Source organism: Myotis davidii, unplaced genomic scaffold, assembly GCF_000327345.1.
Source record: "Myotis davidii unplaced genomic scaffold, ASM32734v1 scaffold150, whole genome shotgun sequence".
Classification (NCBI taxonomy): domain Eukaryota; kingdom Metazoa; phylum Chordata; class Mammalia; order Chiroptera; family Vespertilionidae; genus Myotis; species Myotis davidii.
Window position 1 is genome coordinate 309,023 of NW_006283437.1, and position 19,652 is coordinate 328,674.

General features: G+C 46.1%; 1 protein-coding gene across 1 annotated transcript in view; it reads left to right on the top strand.

Moving 5' to 3' along the window:
• Positions 1–10,985: 10,985 nt before the first annotated feature.
• The window catches only part of ARHGAP17 (Rho GTPase activating protein 17), a 46,353-nt gene continuing 37,686 nt past the window's right edge, over positions 10,986–19,652 (top strand). The window contains 3 exon segments of the mRNA XM_015563973.1: positions 10,986–11,023; positions 15,083–15,187; positions 19,415–19,488. Of these exon segments, the coding sequence (XP_015419459.1) occupies positions 15,113–15,187; positions 19,415–19,488 (149 nt within the window). The 5' untranslated portion in view covers positions 10,986–11,023; positions 15,083–15,112.

The following is a 19,652-nucleotide window of genomic DNA, read 5'->3' on the forward strand; positions in this document are numbered from 1 at the left end:
CCCACTGCCTCCCGGTCCTTAGCAGGCAGTGTCTTTCAGCCGGTCCCACACCCCTATTCTGTTCCCCAGTGCAGGACCCCTCCAGATCCCCTGCCCTGTGCTCTTTGGCTGTGTCTGTCTTATCTGACATCTGCTCCGACTGCTCCCCTGTGAAGCCGTTCCTGGCCACACAGTGCATGGCTCTTGTCTCTGCTCCCGGCACTCTGAAGAAGTTGGTTGTTTACATCCCTGCCTTTCCCATCAGTTCCCCAAGGATGGGACTGTGGCTCATCTCTCTCCTCTCCTTCCTCCCCAGTTCTTGACATTCAGTGAGAGCTCCCCGAGTACTGGCTGAGTGAGTGGAGATCTAGGTATATTGTAGCAGGTCCATCCTGAGATGGTTTCTATCTCGAGGTCTTGAGGCCCTCCCTCTCTGAGCGCACCTGAGCACCCAGCACTGGCATTTTTACAGCCTCTTCACCGGCAGCGCGAACACAGCCGCGGGACACATTGATCCTTTGATGCAGGGTTTTGTCAACTCACCACACTCGTTCTCTAAGTTTCTGTGTATTGTGTGCCTGTGTCTTTGGTGGCCTCCAGCCCACGCAGCGTTACCACAACCAACCCTTTGTTTTAAATGAGTTGCCTGCCTTGCCCCTGCTCTAAGTTTGACACAGCCTCTTGTCTTGGTGATGTCTCGGCTCTACCATAACTTCCTGCAGAAGAAGCTAGAACTGCTTGAATACCTGTGGAAAGGTCATTCTGAGATAAGGTCATTCTGCTTGGGATTTATCTGATGCTCATTATTTGTTGTCTCAGAATAGCTAATGTCCATGAACCCTCACTGAGTCCCAGGGACCAATTTGATGAGATAAATGGGGTAAATGAGATAACTTGGTTCTAAACAGCCACTATGTGGTGGCACGATCATCCCTTCTAGTTTACAGTAGGATCATTCCATTGTACGGTGGAGGAGTCGACTCACCTTTATAGTTCACAAGCGACAACCCTGGACTCAAGCCCGGTCTGTCTAACTCCAGAGCCCTAACCCTAGCTCCACTGACAGTCTCCTTCGTCTTTGCTAAAGATGAAACTTAGAATCTGTAATCTATCAGCTTCTTATCACTCAGCTTCCTCTGCCTACGAAGGCAAGACAACCATGAATCATACACGAGACACATTCCAGGCGGTCTTGACTAGAAGAGGGTGTTTATGGCCTGTTCTACAGGAACCCGGCAGACCATCTGCTGCTGCCCACCACTTACTGCCGGGCCCTCTTCATACCTGTCCTGGTAGTCACTCCGCCACCTGGCACCTCTCAGTATTCTGACCTTCCTGTGTGGGGGTTCTCAGTGGGGACTGCACTTGGAGTGGAATGGGGAGCTTTTAAAAAGCCAGGCCCCGCCCCCAGAGGTTTCTATTCAGTCATTCTGGGTGGGAGTCCAGATAGTATTCATTTTTTAACATGTTAAGCGCCCAGTCCGTCACTGGTGACTGACTCTATACTTTCCGTCCGGAAGACGCCCAGGCTGGGCGCTTCACTTGTTAAACAACTCTTTTTGAGATCTAAAGTCCATGTGTGCTGACTTAGGAGGAAGTGTTGGAAGCGAGCCTGCACAACCTGTCTGCAGATGCAGAGCGCCTCCCCGCGCGGCCAGAGCTGAGCCCCTGGCGCCCAGTAGCCTTGCCTTTGGCACTTCTGCTTTAGATTTTCTTGTGGGGCTTTTCAGCTCCTCCGCGCCTCTTGCACTGTCATGGCAGCAAACGGCCCTCCTCCACGTGCTCCCAGGTCTTAGCTCCGTGTCTACTGTCCTCGTTGTGATACTTTGCAAAATATTTCTCACACATTTTTGCTTGCTTAAATAAATTTGGAAATCTCAGACTCAGCTGCCTCCAGATCCAAGCAGGCACTAAACATGACTAGAGCAGGATCAGTAGAGAGGGACTTGGAAGTTCCTTGAGAGACCATTGAGGGGAGGCCCGCAGTGTGCTGGGGGCCTCGAAGTTTCCTTCTGACTTGCCATAAGCAGGAATCGTTTATTGGTGGAGCTTTGAGACAACACGTGGTTACAGCAGGGCTAGCAAATAGGTTCCATTTCATGTGCTGGGGGAAAACCAACTGACCAAACAGAAAGCTTCAGGGATACGCTCATACTTGTAGGAAAACGATAACACTCCGATCCATTTATTCTGACATACAGCAGGTCATCCTCGGCACTGATCGGAGTTCAAATAATATTATGGACAATTAGGTCCATAAGAGTTTGTTAAGAGTTTGATAAGAGTTTGTTATTGTTTAAAGTAAAAAATAATTGTTACCTTAGAGAAGCTGTCAATATGTGGGCAAAATTCCATCATTTAAGGAAATAATTCAGAATATAGAACTATTAGATGCATTTTGCCCATGTTATCAAAATACTTTCTATTGGACCATTTTCCCTTCTGATAAATACTCCCCCCTTCTTTTTCAGTGTTATGCACGGGGGTAATTTTTTTCCTTTCCCATACTATCTCATTAGAGTTCTTTAAACTCTTTTAAGACTTTTAAAACTACTTTGTGGAATATGTAACAAATTGCTTCATTTATTGTCAGAGGATCCTTTATTTTTAAAATCCAATTCTGTGGATTTCAGGTTCCTTCCCAGAAATTTAAGACAGCTAATCTACTGAGATAAAACAGGACAAATTCACCCTGGCTCACTATGAAATGAAACGTGTGCCTTCCCACTGGGCGCCAAGGCTCAGGTGGGTTTTGTACACACCTGTAACAGGAGATGACAATGCTACGTAGCCTGGTTCCCAGCAGCATGAAATGCACCGGTTGGCTATCGGTCTGGCCACGGTAATTCCACTGCATGAAGTGATCATGTACTGTTGACCTATGTCATATTGAGGTGCCTCAGTAGATGGGCTAGAATTTCTGTTACTTATAAAAGATGCAGCTAAGTATTTTCAGGTAGCCAGAATTTAAAATCAGTTTGTTAAACGTTCTCTCCATGTCCCATTTCTTTTTTAAAATATTAGTTGGTATGTCTAAGTGAATGTGTAAGTAAAAGAGACAACAGAACTATGATCTGTGAATTTGTAACCCATAGCATACAGCACTGTGATCTCAGGACCGGTGATGTTTAGTATGTTGGCCCATGTTTGCCCTCCTAGGTGGAGAGTATGCTGGGTGGTAGGAAGGCGAGCTGTCCCAAGGCCTCAGGGTGGCTGTTAGGATTGACAGGGAGCAATTTTGTGGCATCTTGAAAAGCCAGTGCCACTCAACTTCTGAAACAGGTTGGGAAAGCACAGAAATCCCTTTTCAACGTAAGAGTTGGGAAGTGTTGAAAAGGAATGGCGTCCAGTCTGAACCACGCTCCACTTGTACCCGGATCAGAGGTTGGCACACTTTGGCCTTTGGCAAATCTGGCTGCAGTGGATCAGAGTGGTGTTTGCATTCTTAAATGGTTGGGGGAAATCAAAAAAGTAATAATATTTAATGACTTACGAAAATTGTGTGAGTTCAAGTTTCCGTGCCCCTAAACAAAGTGTATTGGGACACCACCAGGTCCATTAATTTACTTGTGTCGGTGGCTGTCATGCTACAACAGTGGAGCTGAGCACTTGTGGCAGAAAACCGTGTAGCCTGCAAGCCTGAAATGCTTATTGTGTGGTCTTGCTAATGCCTGGCATAGACAATTATATTTATTCAGATCTTGTCCTGAAATCTGTTTATAAGTAGGGATTAGAGGGAAAACAATCATTGTAATATTTCAGCATTTAGGGGGCTCATGGGGGGACAAAAATGGGGAGGTGGAGGACAGACATAATTTCTGATCTCCGTCACCAGCACTGGGCTGTGCCTCCACATTGGACTCTTATCAGAGTCAGCCACCCCCACTCATTTTGGCAGCTGCTTCGCGAACATGAGGCAGAATGTCTAGGAAGAGAAAATACGCTTCCAGACCGGCCTCACATACCAGGCCTGCCAGCGAGGCTACCACCAGGCTGCTTCCCTGCCTAGTGTTATTGAACTTTCTTCTTGCTACATGTTTTGAAACCTAGAATATTTTCAAACCTTATTATATCAGTGTGACAGTCATTTACTTTTTCATTTACTCATTTGATGTATATTTATTAAGTACGTACTGTGTGTCAGGCAGTTGCTAAGCTAAGGCTCTGGGGGAGGCCATGCCCACCTTAGCCCTCACTCCTCAGCTAGTCAGTGACGCTCTGCTCAGAAGATCACAGCATGAGAAGGTGTGGACTTGAGCATCTATTCCCTTGGCTCCCGGAATCCATGCTTTATGGAAATGTGTGTGTTCTGAATGCATAGTGAGAAACGATGATGCTTCATAATAGTGGCGTTTGGCATTTGAACATAGTGGTGGCAGAAACTCCTCTAGAAATTAATCTATAGATTGATATGCAAATTGTCAGGCCGGTTGGGAATTTTCCTTTGACCCTGTCGCCTAGTTGAAGCATTTTCTGATGGACTGCTTCAGATTGGGAATGTTCCTGTTTTCTCCCGGTCAGGTGAGTGGGCCAAGAGTCACATCCTGTTAAAGGAGATTGCAGGGGGGCCGTTACCACAGCTAGTCCAGGGAAAGGCGAACATATTAAGGCCAGCACAGCACTGCTTTTAGGTTTTGAGAATTATGAGGAGAAATCTTAGGCTTTACCAACAAGTGATAAATACATGAAAAATCCTGCCTGACCTAAGCCTCGATTGAATGACGAGTGTAATCGCACAGTGACTTGCATAGGAAAAAACAAACCCCAGAGTAAAATGGTGAGCGGGACCTGCCTTCCTGCTTGTATTGTTTTTCCAGTTACAGACAGGAAACATTGAAGTGGAGTGTTTCCAAGCACAGAACATTGGACACAAAGAAGGCTCTGACAAAGCAGAAAAACCCACTATAAAATGTTCAGGTCTGTGAGTGAAATGTCTGCTTTAAAACCTATGTAGCAAGCATCATCATTATTATTTTTTTAAATATATTTTTATTGATTTTAGAGAGGAAGGCAGAGGGAAAGATAGATAGAAACATCAATGATGAGAGAGAATCACTGATCGACTGCCTCCTACACACCCCACACTGGGGATCGCCCGCAGGCCTGCAAGCCGGGCCTGTGCCCTGACCGGGAACCGAACCGTGACTTCCTGTTTCGTAGATCTTTACTCAACTTCTGAGCCATGCTGACCAGGCGCAAGCATTATTTTTTTAGTTGGATCACTTTGACTATCACTTTATTGTTTTGGTCTTTAGATGCCTTGACAAATTGAATATATTCTCCCTTGCTTTACTAATGAATTTTAAAAAAACATCAAAAATAACACATCTCAGTAAGAACCACATTCCTTTGGCTAATGTACATGCTCTTTGGTTGGGCACCTGGGCCAGTATTCTGAATAATCTGTGGACTTTCCTTAGGTAAGAGTTCCATGTCTCGGGTAAAGGTGAACGGACACCCAGTTCAGCATGAAAGGGTTGAGCCTCTGACCAGGACAGTAATGAGGAGCATCAGGTCATTGGGCCATATATTGGGTGAGGTGGGGATGGTGGTGGTTCTCTAAAATAAAGGTGAAGTTGGACAGGCCAATGGGGACATATCTTTGAGGGAGGGAACCATTTATATTACATTCTGGAATCATAATTATTCTGGAATCATTATTTGTCACTTAAAAGTAATCTTTCCTAGATGTCTCATATTCATGAATTAGAAGAATTAATATTGTTAAAATGTCCATGCTACTCGAAGTGATTTATGAGTCAATATGTATATATATAGTCCATTTATATTGAATTCCAATGGCATATTTCACAGAAATAGAAAAATGATCTTAAAATTCATATGGAAGCACAAAAGACACTAAAGAGCCAAAGCAGTCTTGAGCAAGAAGGACAAGGCATCGCACTTCCTGATTTCAAACTATATTATGAAGCTGTAGTAATCAAAACAGTACAGTACTGGCATAAAGACAGACATATAGACCAATGGGACAGAATAGAACCACACATATATGGTCAACTATTGACAAGGGCACCAAGAATATGCAATAGGGAAAGGATGGTCTCTTTAATGAAATGGTGCTGGAAAATAGATATCTTCATGCAAAAGAATGAAACTGAACTCCTACCTTATACCACTCACAAAAATTAACTCAGAATGGATTAAAGAGTAAAAGGTAAGACCTGAAACCCTAAAAGTCCTCAAAGAAAACAGGGAAGCCTTTTGAAATTGGTCTTGGCAATGATGTAATGGTTGTGACACTGTCAGCATGACCCAGTGGCTAAGCATCCATCTATGAACCAGGAGGTCACGGTTTGATTCCCGGTCAGGACACATGCCTAGCTTGCGGTCTCCATCCCCAGTGGGGGGCTTGCAGGAGGCAGCTGATCAATGATTCTCTATTATCATTGATGTTTCTATCTCTCTCTCCCTCTCCCTTCCACTCTGAAATCAATAAAAATATATTTTAAAAAAAGAAAAACAAAAAACCCCGAAGACACAAACACACACATTAGCTTAGGCCTACACAGGGCCAGGATCACCTCTTCCACCTCCGCTTCCTGCCCACTGGAAGTGTTTGGTGTGGTAACGCATGGAGCTGTCATCTGTGATAACCATGCCTTCTTCTGGAGCACCTCCCAAAGCACCTGCCCCTGGCTCTCTGCCAGGCAGTGTCACTTTTCAGAAGTAGGTCCATGGTGCTTTGCTTGGTTTGTTTGTTGTTGTTTTTTCATCCTAGATTTGCTTGTTAGAAGATAATGTACCATGAACATTCCCTCTCTATTAATGAAAACCTTTCAGTGTTGGGGTCCATGTTTTAAAACATTTTCAAGAGCTGGTTGAGGTCTGCCAAAACATCTGCTGAATCGAACCCTTCACTATGACTTTCCTTGGGGCTCTTTTTCTTCTGCAGTTTCCTTTTCTCTTGCCTCCTCTTCAGCTGTATTCCTGTTCAGTTCCAACAACTCCTCATTAGTCAGTTCCTCCGGAGCCACCTCTCCGAGCTCTTCTGTGTCACCCTCTTCCACACCCAGGTTTAAGTTATTGCCATCTCCACCACAGCCTTGTTGATTTTTGCAACCTTTATGCAACTACATCGCAATGGCTACAGCATCATGATGGTACAGCATCAGCAGGCAATGGGAATTCTTAGCTTCATTATAATCTTATGGGACTACCGGTGTGTGTGTGTGTGTGTGTGTTGTCTCTTGTTAACCAAAACACCATTATGCGGGGCATGATTGTAGACATTTTTCTAAAGGGCGCATGATTGCAGACATTTTTCAAAAAAAGATAGATAAGTGGCTAACAGGTATATGAAAATCCACAGTGAGATATCACCTCACACCTGTTAGGATGTCTGTTATCAAAAAGACAAATAACTAATGTTAGAATATGGACAAATTAGAACACTTTTACACTGTTGGTGTAAATTGGTACAACCACCATGGAAAACAGTATGGAGGCTCCTCAAAAAATTAAAAATAGAACTACCTTATTCATGGTCCAGCAATCTCAGTTCTGGGTATATATCTGAAGGAAATAAAATCAGTATCTCAGAGATATCTGCACTTGTATGTTCAATGCAGCATTATTCACAATAGCCAAGCTGTGAAAATGACCTACCGTTGTATGAAAGGACAAAGATGGAACACGCCACATCCTGGAATATTTCTCAGCCACGAGAAAGAGGGAATCCTGTCATTTGCAACATGGTGAACCTGGAGGACATATACAAGTGAAATAAGCCAGACACAGACAAAAACTATGATCTCACTTACATGTGGAATAAAAATAAAAATGAATTCATTGAAACAGAGAGTACAATCATAGTTGCCAGGAGCTAGGGAGTGGGGAAACGGGGAGATGTTGGTCAAAGGATACAAACCTTCAGTTGTAAGATGAGTAAGTTCTGGGATCTAATGTACAGCATGGTGACCACAGCTCGTAATAGTGTGTGATATACTGGAAGTTTACTAAGCATTCTTACAACTGGAACAAAAAGGGTAACTGTAGGAGGTGACAGAGAGTTTGTGGTAATCATTTCACAGTGTAAATCAGATCATCACATTGTATACTATAAATAGATATAGTTTTGTTTGTCAATTATACTCAGTAAAGCTGGGAGAAAAAGTAATCTCTTCTGATTATAGGTAACTTTAAATAATTTCAGTAAGCCCTAAAATCTGGTTAAGAAGATGCATTGGAAATCTTGCTAAAATTTTATCAATGCAATATACAGTGTCCACAAAGGCAGGAGAAATAGTGCAAATTTATTTTTGAACAGCGTGTACACATTTTCATATATTTTTCAGCCTCCAGATACCTTTTTGAGGTAAAAGGCTCTAAATTTAAAGCAAAGGGTCCAGTAGCTAATTTGTAAGTGGGAAAATAATGCTGATTTGCCTTGTGTTTTGGATACTCTGAGGTATGTGTTCTGTTGTACTTTTGTAGGTTGGCGGTTGGACCCAGTGCTTTAAAGTAGTTACACTTCACTTACAATCAGATCAAGCATGTCACCTGAAAATGTAACTAACATTATTTTTTAAAATGTGAAACTATGTATCTGTGTAGTTTAGAAAGTCAAATATCATAGAAGGCTTATCACAAAGTAGAGTGGGTTCTCCCCCACACACTCCACTCTCCGAGTTGAGATTCCCCAACCAGAGAGGCAGCTCCTTTCACATTGTAGCTGTTTATTCCGGCATTTACTCATTCATGTTTATCAATATGTGTGAACTGCTACCCTTTGAGTTATCAAGTTTAGGTATAATTTATTGACCTCTTATGATAAATGATGGTTTAGGGTTCTTGTGTAACCTTCCTCTCTGCTTCTGCTCCCTATCTTGCCAATACAGTTACATTACAATGTTTGGATTTATTACTATTCGTTATCACAGCAAATCAATTATTTGAAGGTGAGCATAGTAGTGTATTATGATTATCTTTCTGATGGACTTTCTGGGGTTTTTTTTCTGAAGTTAATACTTGCGTTTTTTGTGTGTGTGGCTATTGCAGTGCTGTGCCCATAAGTGTTTTAACATCAGAATCCCCTCCTATCCCACAAAAACCCTGATTTGTATTGTTTGCGCTTATTTGCATTGTTTTTTCTTTTTCTTTTCAAATTACCAGTGTGAGGCCCCTGAACAAGGAGCTAGGAAGGGTTGCACGCAGTGGTTCTCCTGTGTGAATCCCAGCACACTCCTGCTGACATCCCACACTGGGATTGTAACACGCGCTTCCCTCCTCTTTGGTTACAGTTTTGAAATAAGTTCATTTCTGCCCAGCCAGCCTGGCTCAGTGGTTGAGCATCAAAGTCACGAAGTCACGGTTCGATTCCCCGTCAGGGCACATGCCCGTGTTGTAAGCTCCATCCCTAGTGTGGGGTCTGCAGGCTGCAGCCAATCATGATTCTCTCCCATCATTGATGTTTCCATCTCTTTCTCCCTCTCCCTTCCTCACTCTGAAATCAATAAAAATATATTAAAAAATAAATATATAAAATAAGTTCATTTCATAAGAGGACATACTTGCTCTGAATCTCTTCTTTTGAACTTATGAATACAGCTGACCCTAGAACAACACGGGTTTGAACTGCACAGGCCCATTTATTTAAAGATCTTTTTTAATACTAGTAAATACTAAAAATGTATATTCTTTCTCTGCCTTTATTGCAAGAATACAGTATACAATACATATTACATACAAAGTATGTGTTAACTGTTACAGCAAGGCTTCTGGTTGAGTAGGCTGTTAGTGAGCTTTGGGAGAGTGAAAAGTTGTCTGCATTTCTGGCTGTCGGGGTATTTGCTGCTCCTAATCCTTGTTGTTCAGGGTCCATTGTGTGCTGATGGGAGTTGGGAGTTTCCTGTGTGTACACTTACCCTCGCAGAGGGCAGAGGTGCAGCGGTTCTGCCAAAGTGTGCAGGGCCCAGCTCAGGTCCCTGGGTGTCGGCCAGAGAAGACCCTGTCCAAGTCCCACAGTCCCTGGAGGTGCTTTGCTAGAGACAGGGAGAGGCTATGGGGCGCAGGTGCATGGCGGGAAGCTGTGGCGGCCTCATGACAGGTCTGTCCTTGTTAATTGACTGCTGGGGTTCTTTTTGAGGCTGGTTCCTTGAGCTCATAGGCCAGCTGAGCCCTGGCCTCCACTTTCCTAACTGGCGTGACTACCTGTGTTTGGCACTTCAGCACGCCTGGCCCTGCATGCTGGTAAGCTCTAGGCTGGCATAGTTTGGTCTGCTGCTTGCAGGGCCTGTTCAGAGAGCTGAGAGTTGGCCTCCTCGGGAGCCAGGGCCTTGCCCTGCTGCAGGCCCTGCTCCTCTAGACCTGGGAGATATTGGAGTCAGATCAGAGTTCGGTTTCCTGCAGAAACTGGTGAGGAGCCACTCCCGTGGCCATCCAAGTCAGTGGGCACTGCTGTGGCAGCGGGTATTGGAGACCTCTGTGGCAATCTCGGTTTTACGTGTAGGCTGGGGGTGTGCACCACCATACTGGTGGCAGCTGGCACTCTTCTGGGCCGGCAATGTTTTTAGGTCATTTTAGTGGATTCCATTCATTTTCTGGGTTCATGGCTTTTCCTTTTCTTGCAATAGTTCCTGGGCAAGATAAGCACTTCCATTCTGCAATGTATCTTTTACAAAGGGTCAGAATTCCGGGTTCATTGCTGTCCCTTCCTCTGCCACTCCCCAATGCTGAGGACTGCAACAGACTTTTTCCTTTCTCTTAGAAATGTCCCTGTTTATTTCCAAGAGACTTGGTAGGTTTGTTAAGTGGCTTGGTTTAAATCACTATTTGAGTCAGGAGTCCAAATGGCACTTGGATTGTAGTAAAAAAACAACAGGCTTTGCTTAAGTTGTCCTCTGATGTAAAAACTGGTAGAATTTCTCCGCTTGTTACATTCATTTCTGCCTGTTTTGTTTTAAATTTTGGGGTAATAATTATTAATTGTCCTGAGTTGCTTTTCATTTCTGGATCTCTAACTCTGAACTTTAATTTTCCCCACAGAGCTGAGAAAACAGAAGTCCTCAGTGAAGATCTGCTACAGGTACCTAAATTAAGTATTTTTAAAATGTCCTGTTTAAAGGCATGTCAAAAAAAAAAATCCATAGGTGAGAGCTGAAGCTTATGGGGTTTTTTTAAGCCTAAAGCAGAATGACATGGGTTAGCATGGTTTGAGCAGGAAAGAACGGCCGTTGAGTTGCATGGTGATAAAGGGGATGTGAAACTGGTCACGCTGTGTTGTTCACAGGGGCTGGCCCTGCTTTCTAGCGCCAGGTGTTGGAGTGGGGGTGGGGGGTCTGGTCACAGGTGCTGGGCAAGTCGGGGGGCTGGAGTTTGCTGCTGTGTTGAGGCCTTTGATGGGAGAGGCCCTGCCAGCTGCAGCAGAGGCCCCACTGTCTTCAACCTAGAGTTGTGTGAGGTTTTTTGTTTGTTTTTGGTTAATCCTCACCCAAGGATATTTTTTAAAAAAATATATTTTATTGATTTTTTACAGAGAGGAAGGGAGAGGGATAGAGAGTTAGAAACATCGATTAGAGAGATACATTGATCAGCTGCCTCCTGCACACCCCCTACTGGGGATGTGCCCGCAACCAAGGTACATGCTCTTGACTGGAATTGAACCTGGGACCCTTCAGTTCGCAGGCTGACACTCTATCCACTGAGCCAAACTGGTTAGGGCAAGGATATTTTTTTCCATTGATTTTTTTTTTTTTTAGAGAGAGTGGAAAGGAGGGTGGGGGGAGAGAGAAACAGCAATGTAAGAGAGATACATCAATTGGTTGCCTCCCACACATACTCCACTGGGGATGGGGATCGAATCTGCATCCCAGGTATGTGCTGTTGACCTTCAGTGTGTGGTCAGACACTCTAACCACTGAACTACACATGTGGCCAGGGCTCATCCTAGAGTTTTTTATTTTTTATTGATTTCAGAGAGGAAGGGAGAGGGAGAGAGAGATAGAAACATCAGTGATGAGAGAGAATCATTGATTGGCTGCCTCCTGCACGCCCCTCACTGGGGACTGAGCCCACAACCCAGGCATGTGCCCTTGACCAGAATGGAAACTAGGACCCATCAGTCCGCAGGCTGACGCTCTATCCACTGAGCCAAACCAGCCAGGGCCTAGAGTTTTGACTCCTTGTGCCCTCTTACAATCTGCCCCCCTCCCCCCCTCCACTGAGTTGAGTTGGGCCCTGTGGGACTTAGGGTCTCAGTGACAGTTGACTAGATGTGTCAGAATCACCATGAGGCAATAGGGGGTGTCCTCAAGTCATTAGCTCAAACTTTCTTTCCTCTTTGTAGGGAGAGGTGTTGCTGCCCAGGGCCTGAGCCAGGTCCACTCCCTCCATCTCTCAAGAAGTTTCCCTAGCTTTAGGGGTGGGTTGAAGGTCCTGGGCCCTTGATACATATCACTTCACCTACCCTACTCCATCCCACCCACACCAGACACTTCAGGAAGGACAGAGCCCGCCTCACCTGCCTCCTTGGTCTCATGTCTGTAATCTGCCCGTCTGCTCCAGGCGTCCCCGAGGACCAAAGGCCTGCTCCCTGGTGATTCCCTGTGCAGGGAGGCGCGTAATTTTTAAAAAAATGCTGCTTCTACCACATCAGGCCGCAACGTCCTAATTATGACAGCCGTCTGCAGTAGAATATTTTAAGAGCACAGTTTCGTTTCTTTATTTTTTTTATTTTTGGAGGACTGGAAATTTTCATTAAGGATTAGAAGCCCCCTCCCCCCAAAGATTTATTAAAGAATTATAGTCTTAATATTTTCCCATTGTTTTATTTGTCATATATTTCTAACTCATTTTCAGACATTCAGAAGTATTGTTTGGTCCAGTTAAGCTTTAACCACACTCTTTTTCATAAAAGTCAGTATTCTCCCGCCCACCCCCACCTCAGTGGCATACATCACCTCACTTAATCCTTGGAGCCCTGAGATGAGGCCAGTGGCCCCTTTCCCTGGAACGCAGGCAGCAGCCATCTGTTCTTGTCCCTTTGCCCAAACATCTGCTGGGCTGAAGAGGTTGCCAGTTTCTAGGAACTCCTTACTTTGACACAGATAACCTTGTCCGCCATAATTGCAGATGTTTTTTGATTTCTGTTGTTTTTGAGTGTAGAGAGGGAGAATAGTGCTTAAAGGTGTGGAGTCTGGTGCCCAGCTACTTGGATTCGAACTCCAGGTTTGCCCCTGCCTCGCTCTGTGGCCTCGGGGATTTACTTAACGACCCCATGCCTCAGGTTCCAGTTCTCTGAAAGGCGGGTGATAGTATCCGTCTCATAGCTAACCCTGGGAGAGCATGGGGTGGAGCGCGGAGGCCGGCACATGGCCCTGCTGAAGGGTGATGTGTTGTTTGTTCCCACTGTTGCAGGCCAGAGATGATTTTGTTTCTGGTGTGAAGTTTCTCTTAACTTGCTCTGTGTCCCCCTACATCAGCGATTTTCAGCCTTTTTCATGTCATGGCACATAAACTAATTACAATCATGCGGCACACCAAAAAAAAAAAATTACATTTTTTGCCCATCTGACAAAAAATAGGTATACCTTTGATTCATTCACACTGGATGGCTGTTGTCATTTTTTTCATTGACGATCTAAGGGAAAAGAGGTCAGGACTTCAGGTATTGCATGTTTGAAAAATTCTTGCCGTGGCACACCGGTTGAAAATCGCTGCCCTGCATCCTGTCTTGGGTCTCCGTGAGAGCTGTTTAAGAGGCTGCCTGTTTATTTAGCTTGCATGTTGTTTCCTGTGGCAACTGTGATTCCCAGGAGGCAGGAGCCACCATGTATGTGCTGCTCTTTTTCTAATGTCCTGCACAGGGACTCAATAGATACGTGTCCGTTCAACAGATAGTAAGTGAGCACCTTCCATTTGTGTGCCAGATGCGCTCCAGGTACTTGGGATATGGAGTGAGCAGAACAGGCCACAGCCTTGTCCCTGCTGACTGTACATTCTAGTGCAAATGGGAGTCAGAATGAAATGGAGTTTTTTGGGGGGTTTTCCCCAGGCTTTTGTGGCAAGTGAAGCGTGTGTATTAGTTTTCTGGTGTTTTAAAATCTGGCCATTTGTAAGCTTTGGGGAAGCTGATGTGGCATCTGCTGCTAAATATAAACGTGCCTGCCAGACCGGGGCCTGGTGACCCACCGGGCTTGCCTCTGGACAAAAGCTGCTCTGTGCGTGAGGGCCTTAGGGACAGAGGCACAGAGCCTCCTCATTGGGTAAAACGTTTGGGGCAAAAGTGTATTCTGCTTTGAATTTGTTGATTTTTCTTTAAAATAGAAAGCATCCCTAAGGGCCTGTTCATTCTGAGTGAGTCATCAGAATACACATTTTTGGCATTCCTTCCTGTAAAAAGCAGCTCCTTTGCCATAAATGGCCATATCCCAGCAGTAATATTTTGAGAAGCGAATCATGATGCGGGGGTCTCTTAAGTCAGTGATTCTTACTGCTGGCTGCCATTCTGCTTTGGAGGCTTATTTCAAAAACAAAGACAAAAACCCACCCACGCACAATAAGGAATAGTTTTGAAAACACGGACCCTGCAGTTAAAGTGTTGGACATTTGCTGTGTCTCTTCTGCTTGCTGTGTGGGTGGCCACATTGCCATGTGCGGGAGAGCTGCGGAGGGCCCTGCGGCTTCTCCCTCCCGCAGTGGGCCTGGTCTGCGCTGGAGGGTGGACCTGGCCCATTCCTGGTGCTGTGGCGTGTGACATCACTGCCACTGCTCTTTCTGTGGCAGGTTTAGATCCAGCATCTCGGGGATCTACAGCCCTCAGAGTGAGGGAGGTCAGCGGGTCTCACCCCGAGGTGACTTTGCTCTCTGAGGGGCTATTGGACATTTTCTGGAGACAGTTTGGGTTGTCACAACTACTGACATCCAGTACACAGAGGCCAGAGATGATGCCACACATCCTGTCACTCAGGACAATTCCCCACGTCCCACAGTTACTAGTGTCAGTGGACAGGAACCATTCGCATCTTTACCAGGAGCCAACAAATCTGACTGCAGGGTGCTTCCCTGCCTAGTGCAGGTGCCACATAGGAAGAGGCTGAGTTTGTTCTTCAGCCCTGCACATGGCCCACTGTCTCTGTTTTGCCAGATCGAACGGCGCCTGGATGCAGTGCGGTCCATGTGCCACCACTCTCACAAGCGCCTGGCAGCATGCTTCCAGGGCCAGCATGGCACGGACGCCGACAAGAGACACGTGAGTAGCAGATGCGACTCCGCTCTCAGTTCTTGTCTCTTTGAGGGGCTTTCTCCTTTGACTGGCTGGATTCCCGAGGCAACATCAGCAGCTTTGCCTGCAGATTTGTACCTTCTCTCATGTCCATGCTCACAATACCTGCCCGCCCACAGCATTCTTTTAAGCTTAGGATATCATTGAGGCTGAAAGCCCCGCCCACTCCAGTGCTTTTGACTGGAGCCAGTTGTCATGCATTAGAGAATGGACCTGTCAGTTAGGAATCCTTTAATGGCAAAAGCTGAAGGCTTGTCTGAAATTCACTTAGAAAGTAGTTTATTGGCTTCCGAGCTAGCATTTCAGTGATGAAGCCACAAGCCCTGTGTCTTTCCTTCTCTCATTTCTCCCTTCAGTGTCCGCTTGACCCCTAGTGGACACCCCTCCTAGTTGCAGGTTGGCTGTCCGCTGCTTCCCTGGGTTCGCTCTCCTGTGTGTGTCCACCTGGAGTAGAAAGCATCTCTTTACTGTAGTTGTCTTTTTTAAAAAAATACGTTTTTTTATTGATTTGAGAGAGAGAGAGCGAGAGAAACATCAATTGGCTGCCTTCTGCACACCCTCTATTGGGGATCGAGCTCACAACCCAGGCTTGTGCCCTGACTGGGAATCAAACTGGCAACCTCTCAGTGCACCAAACAATGTCCAGCCAACTGAGCCAAATTGGCCAGGGCTTCCAGTGGTTGTCTTAATGGGGTGAGAAACCTTCTTTTTGCTGTTGTTTTGTTTGTCACCCGGTGTCTCAAAAGGAAGAGCTGGAACGCAGGTGACCTGTGCCGCTTTCTTTTACATTCCCTACAGGCTTTTATGGGCATTTTGACAAGTGGGTCATTCCTCGCGTGCATAGCACCAAGCACTTTGCAGTGTGCATGTCACGGAGTGGAAGTTTGCAAACACCTGCAATCCCGGGAGTGCCTGCGCAGGTCTCGTTCTTCAGAATCAGCCCCTGCCACTCCTTCTCTTGCCATGACTTCTGCTCTGTTTGCCCCTTTAATACTGTTTCCTGAGGTCTGTCCTTCTCAGTCTCACAGTCACGTGCTTTGGACCACTTTCTCTAGTCTCATGGCTTCTAACTGATGTCTGTATACAGGGACTTCTAATCCATTTTCAACCAAGTAGAAAGCTCCCTCCCCTTGCTGTCTGTTCTGGCATGCAAAACCAGTTCTGTGCTGACTCAAATTCTAGCCCCGGTTCCGCAAGCTAGAAACTGCGGGGTTATCTTACGCCCTTTCAGTTTGCCCCCAGTGTCCTGGAGCGGCTCAGTGAGCATATCTTGTGATTCTCTATGAGTGTTGTTTGACTTCCTCCCCTCCCCTCTCCCACTCCTCCACTTGGCTCCCAGGTGAGACCTGGACTGCCACAGGCGCCTCCGGAGTGGCATTGCCTGCCCTGATCACCCCCTTTTCCAGACTGTCTTCAACCTGGTCACCAGAGTTGTTTTCCTGAAATACAGATTAACCCTGTCATCCTCCTGCCTTAAAACAAAGAAACCAAAAAAAACAAACAACAAAAAAACACTTCATTTAGTTGTTCTCCACAGGGTCCAGACTACACTCCTGGGATATTTGGAAATGTGTAGAAACATTTCTGGTTGCCATAGGGACTGAGGTACACTACCGGCATTTGGAGGGTAGGCAACCAAAGCGCCCAACATCTGCGGTGTCTGAAGGGATAGTTCTACACTTGAAGGTGCCCCAGTGTCAGCAGCGCCTGCCAGGGACATGCTGCCTTTGCGGGTTAAGGACTAAGCTTTTAGCATGACTTACGCCCTTGCTAATCAAATTGAATTTCCCCTTATCAGTCCCATTGTCTCTGTTTCCTTTCCTTCATGCTGTATGCATTGTCCACACAGTTCGGTGTTTGATAAATGTTTATTTGTGTCTAATGAGTATATGTGACAGCAGAGCTGTGCCTCAAAGCAGACACAGAAGGGACAAGACATACCACGTGCAAATGCTGGATGAGTAACAAGCCATCTCCACCCTGAAGGTGCCCACAACCTATTTGGGGAGATACACACAAATGGATGACTATAAAGCAACATGCTAAATAAAATATGCACAGGGTATTATGGGAGGCCCAAGAATGGGCACCAGAGGAGGAGAGGGGTAGTCAGGTGGGCTTCCTGGAGGAGGTGGTATCCTGGCTTTACAGAAGGGAAATGAATGGCAGGTGATGGGCATATTCCAGGGAGCAGGAGCAAGGGTGCCTAGCCCTCATTTTTAAAACATAATGCTTTAAGCTTCCTTTCCCAATCTCAAACAAAAGTGCCCAAGACTGGCCTCTGAGGAAGTCTTCACTCCGCATGTGGGAAGAGGAGTCACCATGGAAATGATAGAAGAGGGGTGACCAGAAGAGGTCATATAATAGGGAGAAAGTCACAGCAGTCTCTAGGGCTCTAGGAGAGACAGGAGGAAATCCCACAAGCCCCACCAGTAACTCATGTGAACAGGAAAGAATTGAGGGGAGACAGGGCAGTGGCCTCAGCCCGAGCCATTGACACGGCAGAGCTTATATTGTGGGTCGTATCGATCTGGAATTGCTTCTCTTTGTGCAGTTGGCATGCCTTTTATAGATACGACTTGAGGCTTTTTCACTGAAGCCCTAGGCCTCACCTCTCCATGGAGGAGTTAGATGTTGGTGGACCGCATCTTCATCAATGAGCTCACGTGTCAAATAAGCAGAATGTCCTAATGCTTGCACATCAGGAAACAGGGTTGTTGTGGCTTTGGGGTTGGCTGGGGAGCCACAGGCTGTTGGCACTGAGAGCTAGGGTGATGCTCAACAGACTCCTCTTTATGACCTCCCCAAAGGCCCGAGAGCTCCGGGGCTGCGCCACATGTGTTTCTCTTGATCATCACGGTTACCTGTGTGAAATGCCCTTGGGAGGCAGCAGGACTGAAATGTGCAGCTTTTCCTCAGTTGAGATAAAGCAGGCTCCCCGTTTTCAGGGGTCTTCCTGGTCTAGAAGTGTGAAGACAGCAGTAGGGCAGGCGAAGCCTACTACTTGTTTGAAAATAACTTGGGAGGAAGGCAGAGGGATAAACGTACTTGTGGTGACTTTTACATTTCAACAGGCTATCCATTTACATGGTCAAAATCTAGAATATACCCAAGAAGATACAGTGAGACCTTCCCAGCCTGTTTTCCTAGTACCATTTCCTCTCTAGAGCTACCAGTATTCCTTATACAGCCTCCCTGAGAGACTCTGTATAATACAAGCAAATACGGTGTGAGTGTGTCGGGTGCAGCCCTGTGAAGGCAGGAAAGAGAGTGACATGCCGAGGTCAAGCCGCAGTGCCCTAGTGAGGGGCCTGGTCTGCTGTGCGTGCCCTTTCTAGTGGAAGGCAGAGTGACGTGGAGCACTGCGACGGGGCAGCACCTTCTGTGAGCAGGTTACAGTGGTGTAGCCGCCCCACTGGTTACCTTCCCCTCCTCTCTTACTCGTGTTCTGAGATAAGCTACCAGCCAGTGGTGGGAATCCAAACCCGGGACGCAGGCCGCAGGCACTGGGTGTGGCTCTGCCATCCCTCACCCAGGTGCCTGGCCGTTCCATCTCACTCCCCGCCGCCTGCCTCCTTGGCTGTGCAATTAGAACATTAATCAGATGATTCTTATGTCCGTTTTCAGCTGAAAAATAAATCCGATAAGAAAAGAGGAGGCTTTGTGCTTAAAATCTAAAAAAAGTTTATTTGGAAATTTGGCTAGATAGTTTTAGCCATGTAACTAAAGCTAAATCTTTATTATTACAGCCAAATTAACAGTCAGTTTAAGAATGCTTGTTCTAGCAAAAGTTTTTGAAATTGAGCACCTTACTGCATTTATTTGTTGTGATAATCAAAGTAACTCTATGTCTAGTGCCTGGGACATAGTGTGTACTTGATCAATTAATAATAGTACAACAACAGCAACATGGCTGCTATCATTACTGAGGACTGAACGCGTGCTGAGTACTTGGTGTTGAATCCCTCCTTAGGGCCGCCTCAGCCCTGGGCCCTCGCCCCATTCTCATCCCTATAGTCCAGGCACGGGAAACTGATGCTGAGCTTGCCACACCACTCATACCTTTGAGACCAGAGCCAGGCTGTCTCCTACCTGTGTAGTTTGTCTGGAGGAGAAACAAGTGAATGATCTGAAGCAGGTAACCTAGAGTGGGCATCAATGCTAAGGAAAAACGCACTGTCTTTTGCCTTCCAGAAAAAGCTCCCTCTGACGGCTCTCGCTCAGAACATGCAAGAGGCATCGACACAGCTAGAGGACTCTCTCCTGGGGTAAGCGGCACTGCTTTGAGAAAGAGCCAGGGGCTCGGTGGGTCAACACAAGTGGATGGGTGGGGGGTGTCCATGGCAGCCATCGTGTGTTCCCGTCATATGGAGGGCAGAACTGGCTGTGCTAACTAGGTGCCTGATTCAGTGAACACGAGTTTGTTCTTGGC